Source organism: Vidua chalybeata, chromosome 17 (genome assembly GCF_026979565.1).
Source record: "Vidua chalybeata isolate OUT-0048 chromosome 17, bVidCha1 merged haplotype, whole genome shotgun sequence".
Lineage (NCBI taxonomy): Eukaryota > Metazoa > Chordata > Aves > Passeriformes > Viduidae > Vidua > Vidua chalybeata.
The window spans coordinates 1,591,683-1,619,448 of NC_071546.1; the positions used below are offsets into that span (position 1 = coordinate 1,591,683).

At 43.1% G+C, this 27,766-nt stretch overlaps 1 protein-coding gene across 1 annotated transcript in view; it reads right to left on the reverse strand.

Annotated features, from left to right (window-relative positions):
* Positions 1–187: 187 nt before the first annotated feature.
* Positions 188–27,766, reverse strand: part of TRPC4AP (transient receptor potential cation channel subfamily C member 4 associated protein) — a 35,536-nt gene continuing 7,957 nt past the window's right edge. Inside the window, exons 2-19 of the mRNA XM_053958269.1 lie at positions 24,564–24,692; positions 24,199–24,315; positions 21,675–21,732; positions 20,649–20,704; positions 19,005–19,133; positions 17,716–17,917; positions 16,043–16,231; positions 14,885–15,027; positions 10,539–10,670; positions 9,799–9,857; positions 7,738–7,839; positions 6,295–6,378; positions 5,905–5,995; positions 5,236–5,376; positions 3,820–3,928; positions 3,506–3,618; positions 3,070–3,276; positions 188–2,131 (exon numbers count right to left, since the gene is read on the reverse strand). Of these exons, the coding sequence (XP_053814244.1) occupies positions 1,994–2,131; positions 3,070–3,276; positions 3,506–3,618; positions 3,820–3,928; positions 5,236–5,376; positions 5,905–5,995; positions 6,295–6,378; positions 7,738–7,839; positions 9,799–9,857; positions 10,539–10,670; positions 14,885–15,027; positions 16,043–16,231; positions 17,716–17,917; positions 19,005–19,133; positions 20,649–20,704; positions 21,675–21,732; positions 24,199–24,315; positions 24,564–24,692 (2,199 nt within the window). The 3' untranslated portion in view covers positions 188–1,993. The remainder of the gene's footprint in view (positions 2,132–3,069; positions 3,277–3,505; positions 3,619–3,819; positions 3,929–5,235; positions 5,377–5,904; positions 5,996–6,294; positions 6,379–7,737; positions 7,840–9,798; positions 9,858–10,538; positions 10,671–14,884; positions 15,028–16,042; positions 16,232–17,715; positions 17,918–19,004; positions 19,134–20,648; positions 20,705–21,674; positions 21,733–24,198; positions 24,316–24,563; positions 24,693–27,766) is intronic.

Genomic DNA, 27,766 nt, shown 5'->3' on the forward strand with positions numbered 1-27,766 from the left:
GCTCCCAGGCCTGGGAGGACCCCCAGAGATGGTGTGGGCTCAGTTCAGCTTCCCCCAGGCCCATGGGCAAGGCCAAAGGCAGCAGGTCCCCCAAATTGTCTTTAAAACACAGAGGGGAGTGAGACTGCAGGGTTACAGCAGCAATCAGTGGATGCACCAATTAACTACACTGTGGAAAAGGCATCCCTTAACTTAAAAGCCTTTTAATTTGAAGCATTTATTTTAAGTGTACATCTATTACAGTTAAGAAGAAGCAAAGATACACCAAAACCACAAATACCCAAGAACAAAAAAAGTACAGATGGGAAAGAAATGAGCTGAGGGGAGGGAGGGGCAGGGTGGGGGTGACCTAGTGAGGAACAGAGGTGAAGCTGCTGTGGCAAGACGCTCCCCAGAGTACCCTCACCAGAGCAGGATGCAGCTCCCAGGGAGGGATACCAGGATCCCCAGGAGCTCCTGCAAGGCTCCAGCGTTATGCACAAGCTCAGCAGCTCTGACCACCCTGTGAGCCCACAGCAGGACACTGAGGTGTGGGAGGAGAAAGGAGAAGGGAGATGTTCAGAGACAAGTCCTACTCCTGGGGCTGGAGCCTCCTTCACTCCTCCAGCCCCAGCACAAGGAGCCTCAGGGTGGGTTTCATGCTGCTGGCAACAACGAGACAAAAGGCTGCAGCTCTGGGACATCCTCACCCCTTCGGAGCCTGGACAGAGCTGAAGTCATCTCGTCAAATAAATTAGAAAATGTCAAAAAAATTCAGATGTGTGTTTCAAAACTGGTTTCTTTTAGTTGTAGCTGCAAGACATGTTTCTGACTTAAATGTAATGGCTTAAGGGTAGTGTATCTCACTCCTGGGTATTGGAATGTGTTGGAGCATCATGGTGTTGGTGAACAGGCAGGGCACATGCAGGTTTGGCAATCAAGACTGCCAAAACCCCATTCCCCCTTTCCAACATATCCTACAAAGTTACTTTCAACCAGGAGTGTTTATTCCCAGCATTTAACACATTCTGATTAAAACAGATCCAGGAAAAAAACTGACATCTCCAGTAAATATTGCACTTTCAAGATTAATGTGTGTGTTGATATTAAGGGCTGAAAGCAGAGACTGACATAAGACTTCCAGGCATAGCAGGTTAACATCAAGAGCAATGGTCCTGAAAAGGATTTTAAAACCAGGTTAGTTACCCAAGAAGGGACAAGCCGCAAGTTTAAAAAATTATTACATTTTAATGCTAGTGCTCTGTGAAAAAGCCAACCCCTGTTGCAATTCCACCACTGCTGAAATGTCCCTGTTCTCCAGCACTGCGAAATACCTCCAGATGGGAAGGATCTGCAGGAAGGACAGCAGGAGCAGAGGTTCTCTCCTAATGCACAGATAGATTTAGTACCAAATGATCCAAAAGGCGATGGTAAAGAGGTGACTGGAGCTGGGGCTCTCAGGAATTAAAAGCACACACACGCACACACACTCATGCTCTAACCAACCCCAAAGCCCTGATTCCAAAGCCCAGTGGAAGAGTTAACACCTGCAGGGAGTCCTCGTGGTGGCTTTGCATGTGGCTGGTGGTGGGGTCCTGCTCAGATGGGCTCCTTGGACCTCACACTTGGAGGGCAATTGCTGTGCTTTTTGACTTGCTCGTCCTGGCAGCCCTGAGAAAGCCATACCTCAGCCAGCACATACAGAGAAGGGAACCCTCACGTCAGCAAAACCCCTTCTGCCAGCCCTGCCAGACTGGGAGAGAGGAAAAAAAATAATACAGGCAGGTTTGTGCAGGTGATTATTTTTATCCCAGAACAACTGGAAGATACATCCCTGAATGTGTTGCCCAGAGAGCTGTCCGAGTCTCAGAGGTCAGAGCTGGGGCCAGCAGGGCAGGGGTGGGACGATGCTCCGCAGCTCCGAGCTGCACACACACACTACACAGCGTATCCCTGAAAATCCCCGGGCTGCGAGGGACCCTCTGAGCTGTCCGTCAGAAGCTGGAGGCGGGAATTACTCCTCGGAGAAGTCTCTGTCAATGTCCATGTATGCCTCGTCGATGTAGCTGACTATGGCACAGGGGGACGTCCGGTCCGGACTGAGCAGTATCGAAACAGTCTCTTTCCAGTAGGTAAAACTAATACAGGAGCTCTGTGGGCACAGAAACAGGAGGGGTCAGTGGAGGCCACAGCAGGGAACACCTCCCAAAGCTGACAATCACTTCCTGTTCAGCCCGAGCTGCCCAGCCCCACAGTGTGACCAACACTTTGAGTTCCCCACTCTGCCCTCCCTCCCTGGGGCCCAGCAGAAGGGCTGGGTGTTGAACAACTACACCCTCTACAACCAGCTGCCCACTCTTCAGATGCAGACAAGGACTCCCAGTGCTAAGAGCAGCACAGGGTGACCCTAGCCTGCCTGGGCCAGTATTCCCATAATCCCAACCTTCTCCTCTGCTGTCCAGTCCAAACACAAACTGGGACCCTGTGGTGCCACAGATAAGCCAATGCTGAAGTAGCTCCCGCTCCCATGATGACACAAAAACCAACACATTCCCTGCTCACAGCCCTCCTGCATTATTCCCTCAAAGCCAAAAGGCCACCCCAGCAGCCCAACACCAGACCTCATGTCCCCCACGTCACTGGATCGTTGGTTATTTCTACCCACCAGTGACCCAGGACAAACCAGCTCTGGCACAGAAACCTGCAGGCTGCTCCCTTGGCTTCCAGCAGCTACATCAGATATTCTTCCTGCATTGTTTGCAACACCAGGAAAAGGGAACAGTCTGACTAAGGTGCTAACTACTCTGCAAACTGGATTCTGTCCTGCCTCCCCCTCCCTGGCCATCCTGCCAGCCCTGCCTCTCCACCCCACTCAGCACTGGCAAGTCTCACTTCTGTGTGCCAAGGCCAAGACCTCAGGTTCTGTTTCCAGGGAAGCCCAGCACCTGCCTTGTGTGAAAAGCACCACAGAGTTACACTGGGGGCAGAACTTCCTCCCTTCTTTCCCTTCCCAACCTCCCATTTTTGCCAAGGGACTGGCAGACAGGTGTTGCTGTGATCGACTCCTGCCATGCTAAGAGGGTCACATACATTTTCTAAGCAGGTGCTATCTTTATCCTTGTTGAGGTAATGCTGCTGCCAGAATCGCAGGAGACTGTGGAAGTTGTTCAGGATGAAGCCAGGGTATTTTTCCGTGTATTCCATCTGTTGCAAGGTGCGCAGATAAAAAGGGAGTTTTTCTTTCCTTCGGGCCAGCATTAGGATAACTAAACTTGTGTTCAAACAACTGACATTTTCCTGGAAGTAAAAATGACACAGCAAAAAAATATAAATACCAAGATACCTGTTGTATACAGGTCCCTGTAAAACAAGCCTGTGGAAAGCACCCAGTGGAAGTGTTCCTGCACGCAGCAAGGAAAAAGGGACATGGGTGTCCTCCAGGGAAAGCAGGCTCCTCCCTGCTCCCAGCCCTGCTCACCACTCCAGTCTCAGTAAGGCAACTGCAAGGTCCCTGGCAGCTCTTTACCTGTGTAAGTGTCTGTACATGGATAATATTAATGAGACGGAAGAGGAAGGACATTCTCATGGACATCTGGGACATGTAGGACAACAGGCGGCACTCGGACAGGACCTCTGCAACTGCAGCAAGAGGAGAAACACAATCACCAGGTGCTGGAGGTTCAGACATGCTGATCCAAACACCAGGGCAGTAAGAACTGGTGCTCAAACTTTCCAGGTGGCATTTCCTTGTCTAACCCCCAAACTGTCAAAGCCCAGATTTAAATTAACCATTATCACCACTGAACACCTCCCAGTCCCACCCCATTGCTTCCTGTTCACCTTTAGCATCAGACTGATTCTCAAACCGGTCCAGGGACAGCGTGATGCAACGAACGAGCATGTTTGAGTCCACCAGAGAGCTGTTGATCTGATTTAAAAATATCTGGAACTGAACAGAAACACTTTTTAGTCCTGAATTTAAAAAGTTAATATTTAATATTTATATATATTAATATTTTAATATTAATATTTATTATCACAGAATATTTACATATATTAATATATATTACACACTATAATATAGAATATAAAATATAATATATATTATTCATGATATATTAATATATATTATTAATTATATATATTATATTAATATATATTAATATATATTAATACTCAGGGTCATTACCTTTTTGTTATCTCTAACAAGGTAAGAGGAGACATCACTCCCAGCTCCGCCTCACCTTGCCCAAGCCAACACTGGCACTGAGGGCTGACCAAAGATCCCTTAAAAACACTATGGAATGGAAAAATGCCATCCTGGCATCCCTAAAATCTCTTTTGAGGCTATGTCTTGCCACTGAAAGTGAGATTTCATACAGTATTTGTTTTGAAAGAGGAGGAATTCCTGCAGCTCCACGGTTTCCTACGCTGATTTTGTACAAGCAGACAGCGCTAGGGAGGAATACAGTGAGGGAGGGAGTCACACAGAATGAGAACGAAACCCAGTCAGAGATCAATAAACAGGAAGCACAGAGGAAATATAGACATTCTCTAGAATGTTTGAATTCATTTACTAGCAAAAAAAACCCCAGAAAATAGATCTAGGTTTTTTTAAATATATTTACACATCCCTTCTGCAATGTCTACCAGACCTAACAGCAATGAGAGAAAAATGACAGTAACAAAAGCAAGAGTATAAGGCCATTCAGAACCTACCCACCAGCTGATATTAAATGTCAGAAGTGCACAAGAGCATGAAACCACTTTGCATAGAGCTGTCCATTGATGTGCAGCTCATTTTATAGTTAATTACATAAGCCATGGCTTCTTAAAACATCTCTAAGTTCAAATAACATGAAATACCTAAATCTGTTTGCAGTATCAAGTATTTTAAGCCTTATTCACAAAGGAATTCCCACTGCAAGATTTTTTGGAGCTGTCTCAATGTCCGTAACTATCACTTAACCACAAATCTGGCAACTTCACAGGAAATGTTCTGCTACCCTTGAGCCTGACCTTAGACCTGCCTGATCATGGAGCAGAGCAATGTTTGCTGACCAGCTCAGCACTCACTGTCTCAGGACAGCTGGAGCACTGCTGGAAACACTGAGGGACTTTGGCAACTCATCCCTTAATGTTTATTGTGCCCCAAGCTCTAAAACCCAAACCCAAATTAATCCAAGTTTTAGTACTATGTTTGGTTATAAAAGGGTGTAATTTGAGCCACAGGGGGCAGCTTTTACAAATATTTACCTTCTCATCTGTGTTGATGTATTTGTTGAACCTCTTGAATGCATCAATATTGAATTTCATCAGTTCTCCCAGAAGGTCAAAGTAACTCTGAAGCACATCCCGTGACTTGCACTCACTATCAACAATGCAGTAGAGAATATGCTGGCAGGGGAGGAAAACATGTTATTGCCACAGCTTAGTCCTAGCCAGCAGCACAACACAGATTCTGATTTAATCAGTATTTAAAGCATTTATCTGCAAGTTCTTGGGTGACTGAATACCACAACACCAAACTAAAGACAACAATTAAGCCGAGTCTCCTGTTAAAATGAGTTCCCAGTGACACAGGTTATACAAATGGCCACGTGTGGCTGCCACAAGCAGAATTCACAGGTATTTTTTGTAAGTGTTCCCAGTATTTGTCACAGTTACACAGGAATAAGGGTCAGTTTTTCATTTATTATTATTGCTGCATCTATTGTGATTTCTCCAGTAAACTGAGATCCTGACTTATTTCCTTGAGTGTTTATTCCCCCACTACTGCAAGGGGGCAGCTTGAGTGGCCTTTATTTCCCTGCTGAGTTTTAAACCCAGCATAGTATTTAACACTACAATTTTATCCACTTTTAGTTCACTGCAGATAAATCCTTTTTGATTGCTATGGAGGATGCCTGACATAAACTTCCTTACCTCCAGGAGTCCTCTTTTGAGGAGGAACATCTGGTCTGCATAGGAGGTGGTGCCTCGCAGGAAACTTTCAACCGCCCTTGCTTGCCAAAACCTGAGAAAGAGAAGAAAGGAGGTGTTAGTTTTGGGGCAAGGGAAGTACTTGATCACAACTGCAATTTAAATCCAGTTTTCTGATCTGTTTCATTCCACTCTGAAGCTGGAGTCAGACCTGTTGATCCTGCAGAAAATCACTGGCTGTGATTTCTTCACACCTGCCCTGCCACCACAGCACAACAAAGCCAGACCTTTCCACAGCCTATTCTCCAACGTTCTCAGCTGCTCTAAGCTGGACAAAACCAAAGCAACATCCCAGGGGTCTCAAACACCTCATCAGAGGCAAAGTGAACCCACCTGAAGGAGGATTCTGCTGGCTCCTTCTTCATGACCTGAAGCAGTCTGGTCAACAAACCTCTCTTCCCATCACAGACAAGGCTCCTGCAGCAGGTGAGAAATGACAGCTGAGTGGAAGGGCTGGGCAAGCACTGAGCACTGCATCCAGTCACTGTTCCAGAGCTTTTGATGATCAAAATCTCAGTACTGAAGTACACAGTACAAATACTGTGCTAGTTTTACCAGCAGAGGAGTTCTCATCACTACCCTTGGTAAATATCTGCAATACCTGCAACATGACTTCCAAATAAATCCAAAATAAAAACTTTCTCTCATAATTTTAATGATTTCAGAAATACCAATTCACACCTTGTGTGAATCAAGAGATAAGAAAAAAAATACTACATTTGAGCTTAGGAATGAAAGAAACCCCTTTTTCCCCTCAAAAAAATGTAAAGGAAAGTCTAAATTCAATTTAGGAGGCAGAGTATGGAAAGCTGTGTGCTACATTAGGCTGTACATAGAAGCTGTATAACTGCAATTTTACTTGTATTAAACAGCACCTTCAGTGGAGTATCCACCTGCATTAAACTCATACAGAAGTAATGCCTTGAACTCATGTATCAAGAAAAGCAACATGAAAACTAAATCCTAAGGGTGAAAAAACCCCCAAGTTCTTCCCAATTAGACACAGTATTATGATAATAACTGTAATCTAGAAATCCTCTTAGAGATTCCCTTTTGGAGTGAGGTAAATCTGCTATTTGCAGACCAAGTCCCTGCTGATACCCTGGGAGTATTTTGACAAAATGAATTCTGCAAACAGTCTTCCATCTGCTGAGCTTTATACACCAGAATCATGTATTTATTAAAGAGATTATTATATCAAAACAGTGCATCTAACAGATACTCAAATGCAACAGAAGTGATTCTGTAAGTGGTTTAACAAGTTAATCTAATTTAGCTTATTCTGGTTATTAGCTGCTCTTAAAATACTCTGAGCAGGCACTTGGATGTGTTCATGCAGCCAGGAAATGGACATTTATGTGTGCACACACTGCTCCTGAATGCCAGAACTAAGTTTTAATAGCAGGAACAATTAAATTATTTGAGGGATCACAGTTTACTTTCCAGGTCTGTCTGCAATGCCTAACCTGAGGAAGGCCAGACAGGCAGACCCAGCACATCATAGTGAAGTCTGAACCATGAACTCAAATCCCTCTTTTCAGGGGCTTTAAAGTTGCTTTTGTTTTTACAGTGCCTTATTCTGAGCATGAGCACACCTGAGATTTGCTAATGACCATCAACATCCCACAAACCTGGACACCTCCCACTGAAAGGAGTCACTGAAATGAAAGTGTGGTGGACAGACAGAGGTCAAACTAAACAGCTGATACCAAACTTCCCATCTAAATGCTTCCAAAACTCTTAAATTGCTGACCAACACCCTGAGTCCCCTCTCACCTGTCAGTGTTGACCACTGCATCCACTTCAGGGATGTTGGCTTTATGGGAGATTGCACTCAGCTCATTCAGTTCCTGGCTGTTCAAAAGGAGATACTTGTTCCTAAAGCAAGACAGCAGGGGCGGAGGGGAGAAAAGCAGGATGAATTCAAGAGGCAAAAACGCAATTTCATGAAAAGCAGAGCCACAGGTCTACCAGGGCTGCAGGACTGGGCAAGCTGCTTTCTCCTGGCTGCTCTTCACAGCATTCCCACTCTGCTCCCTGTACCAGGCCAGCCAGCTGCAGCTTGGGAAAAACTCCTCCAAAATTTACCAAATGCCACTTCCAACACTGACCAGCTTTGAGATGATTGTTCTTTGCTGACTTGTTTGGGATCTTATGGTTTGTAAATATTTTCTTCTGGATAATGGTAATTTTTTAAAAAAATCTAAGCAACATTTTGCTGAATTTCAGACCAAAATAAGTATGAAATAGCAAACTTTTTAACAGCTTCGTGAAGTTTTTCTCTACTCTATAGCGACTGCACTTTTTAAGTAATAAATCTCTTTCTAAGTAAGAAAGCAGAAACTGCAAAAAAGGACTCAGTCATCCTGGTATTTTATTATCTGAACAAACCTTACCCTGGAAATATTTAAAAACATCATGAAACGTAAAGATCCAAATAAAAATGGATATAGATCCCAGGAACATACATGAATTCTTTATCAAATACTGAACTTTTCATAATGAAAATAAATTATTTTGTCTGCAAAGTGAACTAACTGCAGAATAAATCTGACAGAGTAGAAATGTAGTCCAGGGGCCCCCTTTGCCCAGTGGCAGTGTGCTCCCTGAAAGTCCTTCTGCTTCAAGTGTTCAGAATCAGACAGCAAAGATTCCTTTTCAGGAAAGCTCAGGGGGCAGAGGATGAGTGTGAGGTTCCTTCTTGCTTCCAACACTCTTATCAGATTAGCTTCCTTTGATGTGGACTGGACAGGTTTCTGCAATGAGAACAGAGCCCTTCTCTCCCTGCAACAAACAGCTCTGCAAGTCTGGTTTGGACACAATTTCACTGAATGAATATTGAATACAAGTACTTTGCTCTCATCTTGTCCTCAGTTAACTCTGTGTTATCTGTGATTTCATAGAAAGTTTGTGTAATTATTTAAACCCCCCAAACAGATTCCACACATTCCACTTGTTCAAATGTTACAGCTGGGAGCTGTTTTCTACTCAAACAAGCCCAAGATTTTGTAGCAGCCACTTAAGTAGTAACATCACCTGTAGAGATTTTATTGGAAAACCTGGAGCAATTCCCAGGCAAACAATGTCTTGCATGAAGGATTTACAATAGGTCAGCATTCCCTCCCTGTCCAGCAGCTCTGCATTCTCAAAGCTAATATTCCACAATCAAAAAGGCTGATATTTGAAATCTATCCAACAGGACTAAAATCCTGCACAAAAATATCAGCCTGTCTCTAGGAATGAGCAGCAACTCAAGTGCAACATGCCTCGAACACAAGAGTTTGTGAGGAAGTGGGCACCATCTCCCAGGACTGAATGAGAGCAACAGGACATGGATGGAATACAGGATGAAATTCACAAGTCTCAAACACCTCTGTACCAGCAGCACAGCACTAAATATTAAATAACCCCAAGCAAACTGTGCCACCCCTCCAACTATTCCAGCACACACAAGTTTTCCTAAGGATTTATTTTGAAGGCAGACAGGAGATTTTTTTCCTATTTCCCTGGCTCAGTGTCAGCTCTGAGTAGAAGGCAAAAAAGAAGAAAGCTGCTTCCTTATTCCTTCAGCCAGAAAGTGTTAACTCATCCTGTACATGTTTCAGCTCATCTCAACACAAGACAAAATGGGCTGGGTTTAGCCACACCAGACATATTCAGACATGCCCACCACAGAGCAAATTCTTAAGCTGTTACAGCAAGAGCTGAAAGGAACATGAAGTTTAGGGACAGTACAACATTCCCTTCACATGGAGCCTGCCCTGTGCCCAGGACACCTGGAACCACAGCCAGGCAAACAGCACCAAGCCACAACCCATCACAGCTTCTCATACTCACTCATGGTGGTCACTGAAGCTCTGAAGAAGCCTCAAGAATTGTATCTTTAAAGTAATGTCCTAAAAGAAGACAAGAAAGGTGAAAAAACCATCATTGCTTTAGAATTTTTGGCTAGCATTAGTTACCAAGCAGGTATGAAACAGCTGAATGGAAAACCTTTCCAAATCAAACCCCTTTGGAGAGCAGAGCAAGTGAATGGCATAAACAGAGAGGCTGCACTTCCCAAAATAGAAGTGGATATTGCCTCCAAGCCTATGCACATAAGGTAATAATTCCTTCTCACTGCAAAGGCAAAAGGCTTATAAAAGTACAGATCAATTCAGAATGTCTAGGTTTGGAAAGAAAAAAAATATAGAGTCCACCATAAAACCCAACCCCCTAAACCTGAGTGTGGCACAGTTTGTACTCTGTGCCTCTCCTAGGTATCATTTCTTTGAATTTTGGTTGCCTTCTACCTCTGGCTGCCAGGGTCCAGAAATTTACTCCTTTCTCAGTTCCCAAAATGGACATGTTCCTTAAAATCAACAAACTAACTAGGAGAGAAGGGAGAGGCTAAATTGGCCCTGCTACAATGCTAACATGAGCCAAGGATAGACTTCAGTGAAATCAGTAATCCCCCAAAATCTGAATGCTCCGACATCTCAAGTCATTGATGATACAAACACCCAGTTACTCAGCACAGCTCCTCAGAACTGTGTGCCAGGATGAAAATCCACTACAGAATTGCAGAGGTTCCTCACCGGGCTGCAATCACAGTTCTGGTTGTGTCCGTGCAGAACCAGGGCTGAGGCTGAGTGCTTCCTCCAGATGAGTTTGTCAAACAGGTTATTGAGGCCAGGAATGAGTCTGAACTCTGCTATCATTTTATGAACCTGGGGAACAAGAGAGGTACAAACACGTCTGCTGCAGCCTCAAACACAGATTTAATGTAGCCTGCAAACAGATGGGTACAGTGATGTCATTCTCTGACAAAAGGATGTGAATTCTTGTCTCAAACACCAAGTGTTTGTGTTAACCACAGGGCAGCAGTTTCCATTTGGTGGACATGAATAGAAAACAGACATTTTAGGATAAAGCTCTTCATCAGTGCTTCAATTAACCACCATGTCTCTGGAAGCAGCTCTGGGCATCAGGACATCACTTCCAGCACACTGAAAATGCATCTACACCAAACAGCTGAGCTGGGGAAATTCTGCAGCCACTCAATCCCCTGAGTGTCCTTTCCCTCTGCAGGAAATGACAGCTGCAGCTGTCAGCTGCAGCTCAGGCAGGCCTCTGATGACAACAAAACCCATCAATACTGGTTTTGTTCATGTGACCTGAGCAGGAGTCCTGAGCAGAGTCCAGCAGGAATACAACCACACCACACTGCTCCTTCAGGTTAAAGAGAAGCTGAGAGAGAAAAAAAAAAGTCAAATTGCTCAGGTTCCTTTACCAGTCTGCCTGGTACATTTTTTTTATTCATAGAAAAAAAGCTAATAATTTTGGTGTGAACAGCTGTTTAATACCTTCAGTCTAAGCTGGGATACTTTTGATGTAAGGAATTTAGAAGATGAGGAGTAAGGGAAACAGAAAGTGGGATTTTTATTAGCTGTAGGCCTAGTACAAGCATTATTCCTTGAGATGTGGTTTCAAATGAAAACCACATGACTGGAATATACAAAATTCTGCAAAAATTAAGTGTCCAAGTAATGGACATGTTCCTTAAATTCAACAGACAAAATTACTTAAAAATACCCCAGGTTGTCCCAAGATCCAGAACTGTAACCAGCAGCATTTCAAGCATATCATTCTGCTTTGTTGTATTTACTCATATACCTGAATGAATCAAAATATCTGAAGCTGATGCTGTTTTACAGGTTTTAGCTCTAGTTTGCAGCACAGCTGATGGCTTTTTGCACTCCTCTTGGCTGTAGCCACCAGCTGTTCCACCTTGATGGAAATCACATTCCTGTTGCTGGACACCTCAAATACACACCTGAGGAGCATCCAGCTCCTTCCCACCCCACCCATGCTGCCCTGATAGACTGCTGAGCCTGGAGTCCTCTGGTGCTCTATCATTTTGAAACACTCTTGGACACTTTGGTTTAGTCACAAAAGCAGCTCTGAGGAATGTCTCTGAACAAAGTGTTCCCTGTAGTGCCCCTGTCCCTCCATGGCACAGGTACAACAGGAGGAAGCCAAGAGCATGAGCTGCCTGCAAGAGCCTCACCCCTCACTAAAGGAACAACTCTCTACACTGTTTGAACTCCTGAATCTGCTCCTCTCCAAATGACTCAGATTTCAAATCTGTGCAGTTTAGTTTGCTCAGCTCCAAATTCTCACCTGACCAAGCTCCTCAGTCACGTCACTGCCTCTGCATCACTCTCTCCCAGAGCCCAAACTCATTACAATTACTCTGCCTGAGGATGCCAAGACAATCCCTGCTCTATATTCAACCTTGAAGCTACTTTGGCTTTTTCCTGCTGCCATCCAGCTTCACAGGACTTGCTCTGTTGCTTTCTCAACACTAAAACTATCTCTGCTAAGCTGAGTTTCTTTGTGTGCAGTGTGGCTCCCTACAGCAGGAGCAAGAAAATCAGCTGATGGCTCTTCACCACAACACAGACATGCAGGACAGCCTAGAAAAATACATAAGGAGAGTAATTTAGGGTGTGACCATAATGAGAAGGCAGCAAAGGCCCAGATCTGCAGAGAAACTCCACTTATTCCCAAGGGTGAGATCATCCCAACATGGCCACAGGAGGAGCTAAATCACTGCTACCAAATTATCAATTTATGCAAATTAGTCAACAATCAAGTTTAAACCAAGCATTCAGAGATTCATTTGGGGACAAGCTGAGTTTGGGAGGCTGCACCTTGCTTCAAGCAAATGCCAGACCATTATGTCGATTATTACAGCAGACTGAAGCAGGTTTGTGATGCCCTTAATAAATTTGCTATGCAAAATGAAAAATGAATCCAATCTAAAACCAGCAAGTCCTTTGGCTGCTCAGACTGGTACCACAGATCCTGTGCTTTTATTCCTTCACAGAAAAGAGAGACCCAAAAGCAGCTGAAATGCTTGTCTGAGGGTGCTATTGCACACTGCTGTGCCTGCATTCCAGAGCTTCCCATGGAAAACAGCTCAGCTCCAGTCCTTCTTGTGCCTGGCTCTCAGGAAGGGCAGGAGATTCACATCTGCCACACAAGTCTCATGCAGATTAAGCAATGAAGGACGCAGCACGTGTTTTAAAGGCAGAGGATTTCACAAAAGAAAAAAAAGAAAGGACAGCCCCTTCCCCCCCACCAAACAAACCAAAACAAAACCTTAAAATAAACAATAAACACCCTGGCTATGGACAAGAAGTGTTTGGGAATGCAGTAACTCAAATCCTTCAAGAATTCAACTCCAGTCCTGAATCAGTCCTGGAAGAAGTGAACTGCAAGCTACCTTTATCCTTACTTTCCCCATCTGCATGGGAGCAGAAATAGCAGATGAAGGATAAGAGTTGGGTTCCCAGGAAATTAAAACATAAGTTCATCCTCAAAGCTAGCTGCTTCAGCAGGAGATTTTTCGCCTTGTCACATTTGACAGGAACACACCAGAAGTGACCCAGGGAGGGAAGGAATCCAGCACCCTCCATCTCCCTCCAGCAGCAGCAGGATGAATGCAGGCTGCAAGCAGTTTCTGCAGAATCTATAAACCTGCATTCTTGTGGGGAACTCAGGCACGGATGAATTTCTGCCTTGATACAATGGAAAAGAAAAAGTCCTCCTAATAGATCCATATTCTGGTAGTTTCAGTTATGTTTTGGGCTTTGTTTACATTTTACTTCATGCCTAACAGAAACAACACTTCTAAAAGGAATGACAACATGATCAGGAGTTGTTTATGGTAATGACTGTGGTTTCTGCAAGAATTACTTGTTCCCTCTGCTTCCTCTTATGCAGAATCTGCTTCTTTTAATGCCAAGTGTCTGCTCAGAATCACAAAATCCCAGGATGGTTTGGGATGGAAGGGATGTTAAAGCCCATCTCATTCCCCTACCACGGGCAGGGACACCTTCCACCAGACCAGGCTGCTCCAAGCCCCAGCCTTGAACACTTCCAGGGATGGGAGGTCCACAAGCTCTGCTGTAGATTTGGAGGGAACAGGTGAGCTGTGTTTAGAACTGAGCTACAACTGCACCTGTATTCAGATTAAGAGATTTAGGAGATTGCCCTGGGGGGTGTTTGTGACTGATACCCTGGGAGGTTACTAACAGAGAACAAAATACTCCAGACAGATGTGTTCCAACCCCTGCCCACAACACAGCCTCTCCTGCCTAACACAACAGCCTTTCAATAACTCACACCAGCTTGGCCCTCCCAGTGTCCAGGACATCTGAATACCCCTGCTATGCCAAGCTCTGCTGAGCTGAGCAGACTGCCAAAGCTGGAAACCTGTCAAAACCTCACCAAGGACTGCTTTGCTTTTCCCTTCATAACCTGCTTTTGACCCATTTAAATCAAACCACAGCTGAGCTGCAGTGACTGGTTCTTCATAAGCCTGTGTGAGGCAGGGAATTTTTTTTCCATTTCAAAAGGAAGAAAGGCAAAGGAAAAGATGAGTGAGATTTGCAGGCAGTGACCAGTGCAGACAGTACTGAAGTGCACCTTCCCAGCTGGGAGTTTAACAGCATGCTCACACTTTGCTAAGTCATGGCAATATGCTGCAAAAATCATCTAGAGCATTTCCAAAAGTGAAAGCAGCCAAAGAAGAGTAAGGACTGAAGGGGCTCCATCCAAACTGGTCACCAAGGCACCAGGAGGGGGGAGAACACCTGACTGCAGCTCCTGCATCATCCAGGTACCCACACACCTCCTCACACAGGAGGCATCCTCCTGCATCCCTCGTGCACCAGAGCAGAGCTCTGCAGAGCAGCGTGTGACCAGCCCTGTCCCAGTGAAATGCTGCCTGTTTTCTGGGCAGGACTGCCAGGATAGACTGCCCAGCTTTGTACCCTGAGCTTTGCCCTGGCCTTTCTGTGTCCATGACCTCACTCATGAGCACTCAGGTTTAAAGAGACACCAACTGTGAGTGTGCGCATGCACTGGGGCTCACCTGATTCCTCTGCCTGCCCATGAGCAGCACACAGAGAACGTACAGCACCTCCAGCTTGTACATGATCTCGTGCATGATCTTCATGGACTGGGGCAGCTGTGTCCTTGTGGAGGTGTTGGCCAGTCCACTCTCATCTGAAGACTCTGAAAAAGATGGCAAAGATGTGAGACTGAGGCAGCCTCAACAAAAAGGATTTGTTACAGTTGTTACTTTTACACTGAACACTGCAGATGCAGGAGCAACACATCTGCTGGAATTTTCTTCTTAACTAAAAATAGTAATAACCAATTTGAATTACATGCTAGAGAAAAAAATATAGCTGAAAATTTAGAGGAGATAAAATCAAATTCTTTTTCCACAACGAACTAAGTGTCAGCATCTCCTTAAAATAAGTAGGCTCACCTAAATTAATTAATAGACTACTGCACCAGGGCATGGCAGAAAGGTAATAAAAGTAGATGGGAGATTATCAGAAGTACTTACTATTAAATCTACTTTCATTTCATACCTCAGTACCAGTATTCTTAGGCTACAGTTAAATAAATTTCATAACCTTAGAGAGAATTACCCTGTTAAGAGCAGAAACAGGAATATGAAGTACTTTGAGTTCTACCAGACATACATTGCATTTTTGTCATACCAAAAGGTGAAGAAACAAACCACACATGTGCTCCAAAGCATTTTCCTATGGTTGTATTAACACTTCCACTGGAACAATTATTTTTTTCCAATTAACTCATTTAATTTAGCTGGAACTACCTTTCCTTTTTAAAGAAGGGGCCACTTGCTTGGTATGAAGCATTTGAACCCAAAGTCATGAGCCAAAGTTTTAGAATAAAATGCTGGTGAAGCCACTCACTTCAGGAGGGTTATTTTAATCACTCCAGAGGAGGTTAGGGCTGAGGATGCACAGCATTTCAGTGTTAGCTAGGCATGCAAAGAGCACACATTGCTGGAGGGCCTCTCCTTTGGCTAATTTTAATTCAGTAAAAAAATCAGTGCTACATGAGAACAAAACCTAAATGTTGATATGTGAGTCCTCCATGCAAGAAAAGGGAAATCAGGACCAGATGAAGGGAAAAGCAACACGTGGCAAATCCCGAGAAAGGTTAAGACATGCATCGGCTACTGGTGGGTGGAGGGATGCAAGCCAGGTACCTGTACTGCTCTGCTCTGCCTCTTCATTTGCCACTCTCATCAGTGCATCCAGCACCAGGGCATTGTCCAGCCAGGTGTACCACTCCTCCAGCTCCTGCAGGAAGCTGGAAGTCCCTGTTGTTTCAGACACTTTCCGTGTGGCCAGTTTGCACAACCGCTCGATGAAGCCTGGAATATTCAGAAGTGTAGCTGAAAAACATAAAAAAAGAGAGAAATAATTTTATTACAATTTAAAATCACCACAAGGTACCAGCACATCTGCTTTAGGAATACAGAAGTGTATGGTTAAAAAGAACTGAAGATGAAAGAACTCAGCACACTCTCCTGTTAAGGACTGGAAGAGAGCATCCGTACCCCAGCAATAATTCAGTGCTGCTCTCCAGTCTTATCAAGGAACTGATCTGGCTGAACACTAAGCTGGCAGAAATAAAGCAGCAGCCTTTGGAAGGGCTCCTCTTTCCTCCTTCATTTTCCCTCCTGTGGTGCTGGTCTGTAGTGACTGAACTGGCTCCCTGCAGCAGTGGAGAGGAAAGCTGACAGCTTCTCAAGTACTAGGTTCCTGAATTAGCTCCTCATGGAGCAAAACAGGTGGAGAACACACCACAGCAGCCCCAGGTGTGAGGGTTTTAACTGTGGAGCTGCACCCTCAGAAAGAGCAGTGCAAGGACAGAAGTCACTGCTCTGCAAAATGTTTGAGGAGGTGCATTTTGCCTTCAAGAAAAACTTAATTACAGGACCTGTTTATTAAAGATACATGGCTAAAGCCTCACTTCCCACTTGCAGGGGCAAGGAGAAAAGACAAAGAATCTGGCCATGAACATTACATGAAAGAGTTGCATCTCTGAAAGAATAAGCTCCCTGATAATATTTTAAAAATAGAATATACTGTATAGCCTTAGAATCAAGTCTCTGATTGTGCCCATCAAAAATGATTAGCTAAACATTTGCTTGGCATGGGCCTATGCAAATATCTGCTGCAGAAGCCCAAAAGTTTTTCAGCACAGCAAGAGCTGAAAACAGCAGGTTCTACATCTGATGGTACTTTAACTTTTTCAATGCCTACTCATCCTTCTAGGCAAGACTTCTGCACCTGAGAAGTACTCAGCACAATAAGGAAAGCTGCACTGTGCCCAAAGTTAACGCTGAGATCAACCTCACAGGGCAACATAATTAATATTAAACTCTGGGCAAAGTAATTAATATTAATCACACTTCTCTTTTTGATAAAGATAAGACATCCTGTTCAGGATGACATCAGATAAAATCAGAGAAGGAACTGCTCCAACAGCAACCACACTGCAGGCAGATTTAGTTCAGGAATTCGTATTTTGTGGAGGACACAGAATTATTGAGAGCTGCTAATGTGAAGTCTATGGATGTGGCTAAGGCACAGAAAACAAATGCCAATTATTTTAAGCCACTCAGAGAATGCTGAAAGGACAGAAATTAACCCACCTAATTAGCAACACCACATGAAAAACCAAAAGCTACAGAGTTCCACTAACAGGAAACATTATTTTCAGGAAACAATCTGAAGGGAGTGAATCAAGAAAAATGCTTTGTAAGGCACAACACTTTCAGTATCTTTCAGAAACAACACTGTGTGACACTGAGAAGAGGAAAACTTTATACATGGCTGAGATTACTCTGATTTGTTACAGCACAACAATTACCTTGATTAATTTCAGCTCGGGAAGGGCCCAAGTTTTTTTTCTGCTGAGCATTTTTGGCCAGAAGTGTGTGCTTGTCATCACTGCCCGTGTCGAGCTCCGAGATGGTGACAGCCAGGATCCTGCAGAAGTTGGCCAGCTGCTGCTGGTCAAAGCTGGACACCAGGCTCGCCAGGTTGGGAATATCATCCAGCTGGATCATTTCCTGGAGGAGGCAACACCAGCTCAGTCACATGGGATGGTCAATAAGTGAACAGAGGCAGATCCTCCCTGGGGAGCTCTCTGGGTTATTCCAGTGTGGCAAAGGAGAAGCAGCTGGGATTTACAACAGCTGTCAGGCTTAGCAATTCCAAAAGTACAGATATCCATATATTAAATACTATTTTTATATTTACAAAAAAAATGTTGGGGCCTTTTTTAACTAAAAACCCACAAAACCACAGCCTAATTTAATACATAAATTATGTTTAGGTATTAGAAGTTTCAATTTTGTTTTCTAATCCTGTCTTTTCTTTGAAACTCACAGATAATTTCTAAATAATTTCTCAGTCTTTTCATCTGAAGTTCTTTTTAATAAAAAGATGTTGAAAACAGCTTTCAGAAAAAATAATTCAGATAAACTAAGCTTGTTTCCTATTTCAGGAAGTACATCAACCTCAATCCTGTTCTAAATAATAAAGTATCAGGTTACAGACCCATGGCCTTCTCAACAAAATGTACAGACTCTTTCCAATCAAGGTTTTCCCAAGGTTACACCTCGAGTATTTTACTTGCATCACATCAGGGCACTGAGCTGCAATGATGCTAGTAAATAAGTTCAATAACCAAGTTTGTGCAGAAGATTTAAGTGCCCTGTGTCCCTGGCCTATAACTTTTCAGAGAGGTGACAAACACCCAGGAATACACAGGAAACCTCCCAGATGTGAGGAAGACAAGTTAAATATGTCAAATACAATCAGCAGGCAGGGATGAAAACTGAATTTATATGAGGTTCATTTTCTTTGTTTGTAAGATGGGCTATTCTTTAATGACTCAGACCATGGGGACACAGCTGCCACCATTCTCTGAACTGGGTAAAAGCACTACAAGTATGACACCACAGGAATAGTTTGGCTTCTTTATGAGCAGTGATTGAAGTTAATTACCACTGTGAACAGGCAGGTTTCAAATAAGCTACAAGAAGTGAAAATGGCAGCTTAGAGGACTATCCTCAGCAACTCTTCAGAGAAACAGCTCTTTCTTCCACTGGGCAGAAAAGCCATCCAAATGATATTAAGAAAGCAGTAACTAACCTTTTTAACTCCCAGGATATCTTCAATGAGTGTTGCAGTTTGTAGGAATGTCTTTTTGTTTGTCATCAGTGTAAACAGGAACAAAACAAAGTCATTTCTTTCTGCCAGCCGCCTTGTGACTCCTTCAGTCTGGAAATGAGCACACACAGGGCCAGTGAGAGCCCACCCCGAGCTGCCACATGGCACAGCACATGCAGGACAGCCCTAGAGATGATGTGGTGCTGTGCCAGCTGCTTCTGAGACCAGGGAATGTCGTGTTTGTGGCAACCAAAACCATCTCCAGTCCTGGTCTGGAGTCAATGTGGCGCTGGCAACAATGCCGGATGAGAGGCTTCACCTCAAGGCAGCTGTTTCCTTGTCTGAATCTAAAGCCAATCCTGCCTGCCTGCCAGGGCACACACCACAGGGGCTGGGCTCTGCTTTGCCATACAAATTGTGACCAGCTCTATGCCATGGTCTGCACACACAGCAGCTCCTAAACCCTCAGCACTGCTGTCTGAGCAACCTGGATCAAGCACTGGCCTAAAAGAGCGAACCTTGAAGTCAGACTGAGGCAAGAAAATCCAAGTTTAAGGCTGCCTTTCATGCTCTGCACTCTGCTGAGAGCACAGCCAGGCTTTTCTGAACTCACAGCTACATCCTCACTGCTTGCAAAGCTGTATCTTATGCATGAGACACATTCCCAGTGCTCACAGAACCAGACGAGTAAAGATAATTCCCCAATATTTACAGATAAGCATAAAACCAGCTAATATTACCCACAGACCATTTCTGTGACACTGGGCACCTCTCATCCAATCCCAGCAGTAATACCAAAGTGAATTAAAACAGAGCAGCTTGTCTAAAAATTACAAGCTTGTTTTTTAGCATATCATGCTATTCTCAGTTTGCAAAAGTTGCATTACCTGCTGCTAAAAAAATAAATCATCCAAGCCAAGGAAAAAAAGTGTTCCCTCTCTTCCCTCTCCCATGTGTATACAGATTCTTATCAGTGAGACATGATCTAGTAAGACTCAAACTCTGGAGATTAGACTGATGTTTTTGGAAGAGCTCCAAGTCACTAACTGGCTCTTTTTAAAGTTTTTGTTAAACAGTGTTCCCTAGGTTATGGCATAATGAGGTGTGTGATGAAGTAAACAATCCTGAGGATGTTCCCTGCATGCATAATCTGAGGCCTTTGCTTTTAGCTTCAGGATTTTAATTACGAGGTATTTGCAGAGGCCTTTAACCCAGCACCTTCTTTTGCACTGATCTGCCACGACTTGACTGAAATGAACTAAAATCCAGCACATGGAGTTGCAGGATCAAATTTAAAACCCTTTGCCAGCCCCGATTCTGAACAAGAGCAGCTGTGGCTGGGCTTAACAGGCATCAATTCTCAGCTTCAGATTTTAAGCTGTAACATAACAAAGGCTGGCACTGCCTTCCTATGGAAACACAGAGACAGAAAGATTCAAACAAGGGAACTTAAGCTTGACAATGCAGGTCATTTGAGCAACACATCAAAATACAGAGTGATACTGTGTTTAACTGAAGGAATTTTAATGTAAAGCTTTGGAGTAAGTTTAAATTACACTTAAAAGAGTCTGTTTATTGTCTTATCAAGTAGCACATGTAAAAAGTGACCAGAAGAGTTGTACTTACACATATACAGGTGTTGTACAGTATGCTTAAACAGTCCTTGATGAGGTCATCACTTACTGCAAAGGAGAGAGCAGACAGTCAGCAGCCATTCCCTGCCAAGGAACACCATTGGCATGGGAGGGACACAGAGAGCTTGGGATGGGTGACAACTTCAGGCTGCCAGCTCAGAGCATACATGCAAATGCCTTATGGGATAGAAGCCACAAGAAACACTCTACACCCGACCTGTTTACATGTTAAATTATTTTTGTATGGGGAAAAAAATGTCAGTTCATGCAGTTTTCTCCACTGGAAAGTCATGTGTGTTTTCTCAGCACCTGGACTTCATAGAAAACCTTCCAATCTGCATTGCCACAGCATTTTAATATTTAAAACACGTTTTCAGTACAGACCTTCAACTGCCTAAAGCTCCAGTTCAAGTCACTTCATCTTTGAAGTTCCCTGGCTAGCGGGCACAGAGTGCACCATGACATTCCCTTCCTTCTGCAGGGCTCAGGGAACCAGCAGAATCCCAAACAGGGGAAATGAAAACATTGCAGCCAAGCTGCTCCAGCAGGAAAGTTGAGCTGAAGTCACTGCACTCCCTCTCCTTACAGCAATGTGGCAATGAGCAGTCATGTAACAAAAAGCATGCTGTTTTCTTGAGCTACTCATCTTACAATCTCTGTAGCTCCCATTATATAAACAATCTTTTCTGGCTTATTATTAATAAATTTTCACTGTAGCTGTAGCCACAGGAACAAGAAGAGTTTCCACTGATTGCAGATTTAGTGCTTTGAGTCAAGTGTGTTGTGCTGAGTGCATGAAGCTCCAGAAATGTGCCAGGAAACAGGTGACTCTCCCAAATCCCAGCACGAATCAGTACCAGGGAGAACAAAGAAACCAGTGATTCACTCCTAAATGAATCAACACAAAATTGCTGGGATGGAAAGAGAATAACAGAAAAATGGAACAATTTCTGTCTGAAACAGAAACACCAAGCAAAATTAGGGAAAAGAAAAAGAGATAAACCACCTATTTACTTACTTTTCTGCTTCTTTTTCTGTGTAATAAGAGTTGGTCTCATGAGAATTTCTACTAAAAGCTGTAAAAATAAGACAAGGAATTAAGGGAATGATCACTGAGATACAAATAACCAATTAATTTGTCAGTGACAAACCCAAACCTGTTTCTGCTGAAGTCACAGAGGTGAATAATGAAGGCTCTACAATCAAACCCCCACTGGTGTCAAAATCATATTGACAAATTATAGTTGCATTTACCCTGAAGAACCAGTAAGAGCTGTACAAAATAATCTCCCACTGGCAAATTTTAAAGAATTTGAGCTTGCAAGGAATGTAATTTCACATGCCTCCAGATAACATGAAGGATGGTGATCACACATCTCTTAAAATAAGGTATCTTAAGCAATAATCTGCAAAGAGATGCAAATTTTGCAAAGCTATCCCTAAATCTTGCTGGGCTTCAAAAACATTTCAAGTCCAGACAGAATTTAGCAGCTCCAGATTTTATCTTAGCACCAAAAAGCCACTGCTTGTGTACAGGACCCTATATGTATATGTACATTTATATTAATATTTAAGGAATGTACAATCAGCTTTCCAAGACCAGGACTGTGGTACTGATTGATTTAGAACTGATTTTTAGTTGCTCTAGTCTGTACCACTGGTTTAGCTTAAAACATTTGAAAAAACAGCACTTTATTTTAAAATGAAAGTTGGCAAACAGAAGGAACTGATGACTTCTGCAAGAACTACTGCAAATGCTGCTGGTTTTAAAATTCAGTTTGAAATTGTTAACAGCAATACAGGCATCACTCAGTCAGTGCCAACTCACAATATATTTAAAAGTTTACAACTTGATCTATTTGTCCCATCTTCTTTTAATGAACTATTGATCCAGACACAGAGGAAACCACCTTGACATCACTGGAGGCTACATTAAAAGCACCGACAAATAAATAAATAGGCAACTTTTAAGAGGAATATACATTTTCTAGCAATATTTGAAGTAGTAGCTGTAGCATTAATAGGGTAGAGAAAAATGAGTGCAGTAATACAAATCTTGTACTAATGGCTTGTGTTTTAGGAGGAGAATGCACACCTCAAAGTTTGGGGTTATGGGTTTATGCTTTAATTCTTGGGTTTCCTGCCTCTCATCAGAGGCAGAAGGAGCAAAAAGGGAATTATGAGATTGTGTTTCCTGGGATGGGGTTACATTCAGGAATAAAATCCATGAGGTTTGTGTATTTGCACTCTCAGGGCTAATTTTACATGGATTCATATAAAGGGAGGAGCCACCAAGCTGTCTTTGTTCTTCCTCAATATAAAGGCTGTCAGGATCCAAAAATATTTTAACTCTCACCCATTATAGCCTAGAGGGTACACTGCAAACTTAGTGTCCTTGAAAGTTACTCACTTTCCACAGCTCAAAGTATTGCAACATAAATCAGCACATAGCACACACAGCACCAGCAGATCAAACTTCTTCCCTTTCAAATGCTAGAGCAGGATTTTTGAAAACACACAGCACTGGCTTCCATCTGCCTTTAATCACATTAAACCCACCTCTATTAGCCAAATCTCTGGCCATAACACCAGGTAATTACAGTGGATCTGGTATTTGCCATCTCCTGCCCAAGGGGAAAAAAGCAACCAAGCCCCAACCAACCAAACAAAAAACTTGTCCCCAACACACAGAGATTCATTTATACAGAAGTACTGCTATTTCCCTTTAAAAACAAGGGAAATTTAAAACATGTTCATAGTGTTCTCATTTGCTTGGGTAGCTGAAGGCTTTTGCCCTCAACTTACAGCAGCAACTAAACCAGTGCTCATTTCAAAACAACATAGACAGCAGCTTTAAGTAAAAGCAAGCTAAGTGTTACAAGAAATAAATAGCACATCTGTTTAGTTAAACTAAATAGAGTATCAATTAGTTCACTGGAAAATACAAATTTCTAATGAAAGCCAAGCCAGAGTCAGGCACCATTAAAGCTGAGCAAATGGGTATTTGTGCAATGTGGAATTAAAGCAAATAAACAAAATGATAAATTGCCAGAATGTCCACAGAAAACCTTCCAGTTCTGCTTAAAAACTTTGCCAGAGATGAAGCAATAAACACAGACAACCTGGTTAAGACAGAGCCCTGGTGTGCTTAAACTGCCACGGATCCCCCAGTGTTAAGTGAAATTCTCACTGCTCCAATGCCCATTGTGTTATTTTATCTCACAACCAGGAATCATTTGAAACTGTCTTCATCCACAACTAAAGGTCTAATCTTTTTAAGGTAAAAAAAAGACTGACTAAAGAAAGAGCCAAGTATTCTATATAATATAAGAACAAAACATCTCACTTTGAATGTAATACCTTGAAAAATACACCATTTTCCTATTTTGATTAACAGAAAGTGGCACAATTCTAATGCTTAACATTAAATTGGTAAAGTCATACTGTAGCTTGCATTTAGAAGCTTCAAAGACCTCACTGAAGGGATTTTTCAGTGGGATGATTATCATGCAGATCTTTTGATACTGAAAAAACACACTTACATCAACTCCTCCAAACAAATCAAATGTGTATGTGTTTGGGAAACTGGACTCTTGAGCAGCTTTTCTGTCTTCTGTGACATAAACCATGGCTTCCATCGAGAGAAGTGGAGAAATTTCCTGCATGTAGGAGAAAAATGAAGAGATGGTTCAAACAGAAAACTGTTCATCACTATAAACACAATTATCTTCCACTATCTGTGTGATCCACTGATTATTCATTATCTGCATCCCCAGCTCTTACTTCCCAGCCAATTTTGACAGATATCATCATGCAGACAGCTTGAAAAATTAATACAGTATGATCACGGTAGACTTTAAAGAAAGTTAATTATCTCAAGCTTTAGGAAGAAGGGTGCAGCCAGTACCTTCAGGATGCTTTGGCACTGGGAGAAGTCGCTGTTTGGGTGGCTGTGCTCATACAGCTTCTGCAACAGCAAGGGGATCCCATTCCACTTTGCCTGTTTATCTCTCTCCTTCAACAAGGCCTCTGTGATCTGCAACGAAGGAAGAATGTGATTCCCATGTGTCCAATGCTTCATAATGAGGAAAATAACTTTATCACCTTCCTGGAAACAGAGCTCACAAAATCCAGTACCTCCTTCCAGGCAGCAATCCAGGAAAGGTAGCTGTAGAATTTTACGAAGTATCTTAAGCAGCACAGAGCTTAAAGCAGATGTCATTTAGAGTCCATAATCTCATTCTGTATTTTTACATTCTGTATTTTAAAATGGCAATACATTAGTCTCTAAAACAATTCCATTAGCAGAACTCCAATTGACAGGTCAGTGAAGGAGGAAATGGGTGCCCTGACACTATCTCAAATTACACTGGTCTAAGGTGTAGAATGCTGAGGATGGGAAGGCTTCATTACTTGATGCATTCAGCTAGAAAGGAGTATTTCCTCAGCCAAATCCCTGAAGTCATTGCTCACAGCAATGACCCAGACCACAAAGGTTTATAAGCAGGAATTCTCTCTTCTTTTAAAGAGAGAAAATTCCCTCTGTAATCTTGGGCTGGTTGTAAATGGAGATCACCAACTAAATCAGCAGAACAACAATGCTGGCATTATCCTGAGAAACAGGCTGCAACTACAAAAAAAAGAACACTTGGCATTTGCTACTATAGCTGCCCAAACTTTCTTCAACGTTCCTCCTTTTTCCCTAAAGTTAAAAAAAAATCTTAATATTCATCACTTTTTAGGTGTTTAACACCTAAAAAAAAAGAAAAGTAGAAGCACAAGACCAAAATATTCTTCTTAAAATCCACAAAAGACGCTTTGAAGCCTGAATACTTCCAGGTTAATGCCAGGAGATCTGTCAAGGAAGAGCTCAGGACATTCAATTAAAATCCACCATCCAATGAATACTGACCAAACTTTAACTCCTTTCCTCTCTGATACTTCAGAGGTACCTTCACCAACCCCAACACAGGGACTTATCCTTGTACACAGGAGAAGGTAAAGCAGACAACAGTTCCAGCAGGATTTTTGGCTGGGTTTACAAATGTTTTATGTGCCCTCAAAAAAAAAAAAAAAAAAAAAAAAAAAAAAAGAAAGAAGAAAACCCCAATCTCTGCTCAGCACCTCAAGACAAACCTTAGAAAACAGAATGCTCTGGAATGCTCTGAGCTGGGAGGGACCCAGAGGATCACCCAGCCCAGCCCCATCCCTGCACAGACACCCCAACAACCCCACCCTGGGCACCCCTGGCAGCGCTGTGCCAACGCTCCTGGAGCTCTGGCAGCCTCGGGGCCGTGCCCATCCCCTGGGGAGCCTGGGCACTGCCAGCACCCTCTGGGGAAAAACCTTTCCCTGATCTCCAGCCTGAGCCTCCTGACATATTTGTAGGTCTGCTCTTACTCCCAGGCTTAAACCCCAAAGCTGCTCTCATTTCTGCACCTTTCTGTGGTTAAGTGACATTTCCCTCCCAGCTGCTTAAATCTCACTTCTTATTCTTCCAGCCAAGACATCCTTCTCAGACACAGCTCAGTGCACAATTCCAAAGGGCCATTCAATTCCTGATTAGACAATTATATGCAAATATACTGCAACTCCTGACTGAGAATTTAACCCTTTTCTCTGCTTCTTATACAGGAAGACCAGAAAACTGATTCAAGCTGAGAACTCAGCCTGGCAATGTAGCTAATGTGGGTCCTCATCCTCTTTTTAAGATTCCCAAGTACTCAGGACTCTTTTCCTGATGAAATGCCCCATTTTTTAGGTAAATAAGAACTTCAAGGATCTTGAAGTACCAGGTTTTCTTGCTACAAGTAGTGATTGAAGCAGCATGAGCACACCTGGGACATAAAATTCTCTCCAGTTTTTAACTTTTCCCTGCTTTCTGAATCAGAGGAATCAACCAGCACTGCTGGAGAATGGCAGAGTTTCCTTCTGAGCAGGAGAAATAGCAGAGGGCTGAAGCAGAAAGCCAAAATCACCTCTCATCATCTGGGCTCTGGGTCAGCTCCTTGGAAGTCACAGATTCCATTACCCCTTGAGGTACCGAGCACAGAGTGAGCCAAAGGAGCTCTACCACTGCCCCATCCCAGGGAGGAGGACAAGCCCACAGGCAGTGGGAGAAAGGGGATTAATTGCTGGGCAAAGTGCAAAGAACACACAGCAAAATGCCAGGGAAAGATTCCAACTCTCCAGCTCCAGCTGATGTGGAAGATACCGCAGGCAGGGATGACGCGCACAGGCCACAATCACAGGTTCCAGCAGCACAGAGCAGAATTCAGCACTTAAATGCTCTCAGGAAAGGCCAAAACCTTTAATTAACATTAAAACCTTGTGCTGGGTTTAACACATAGATGCTTCTTGGTTTGGGGCAGGATCCATCCGAGCCAGCTCCACTCCCATTTCTGTACTAGCAAGGCTTCCTCTCCCTGCCCCAGGCTCCGAGAGGCAGCCACAGGAAACTTTCAGAATTGAAATTCTGAAAGAGTGAAGCAAATGTTTCCTTGCTCTCATCATCTCTGTTTTTCAAAAGAAAAAAAAAATAAAAAAGGTTTTCTTTCTCTTGATTTAACACATCTTTGGTTTCACTGCAAGCTCTGGCTTGTGGTCCCTGCTCTGTATTTGAGGCTACCCTGGCTCTGGATATTTCCATTGTGGCCGGGTGGTATTTGCCAATGCAAAGATTTTTGGATTCTGGGAAGGGATTAAAATTCAATCAGACTTTGCGGAGCTGTCTTTTTTCACAGCCATTTTGGTTAAAAACTGCATCTCCTGTTTTCCATAACAACAGCTAGTCAATGCTTTTCATTTATAAGAAAAAATGGTTTTCTTTTTGGAGATATTTTACTGAATAGTCATCAAAATCAGCACTGAGTCTTTTAGGGCTCCTTTCCTCTGTGGAATTTTTTGGTCTCATTCAAGCACAAGAAGTGCAATCCAACACTGATTTTCTTCATTCACTGAAAAAGCTCTGGATAAAATACCTGAAATCTTGCAACAAAACTTGAGAAGTTAGATATGATCTAGCAAGAAGGAAAGGCCGTAGCAGCCCAGCTGCAAGAGGTATCCATGAAAAGCCAGGATCTCCCCAAGTGCTGGCAGCTGGGTTTGGAA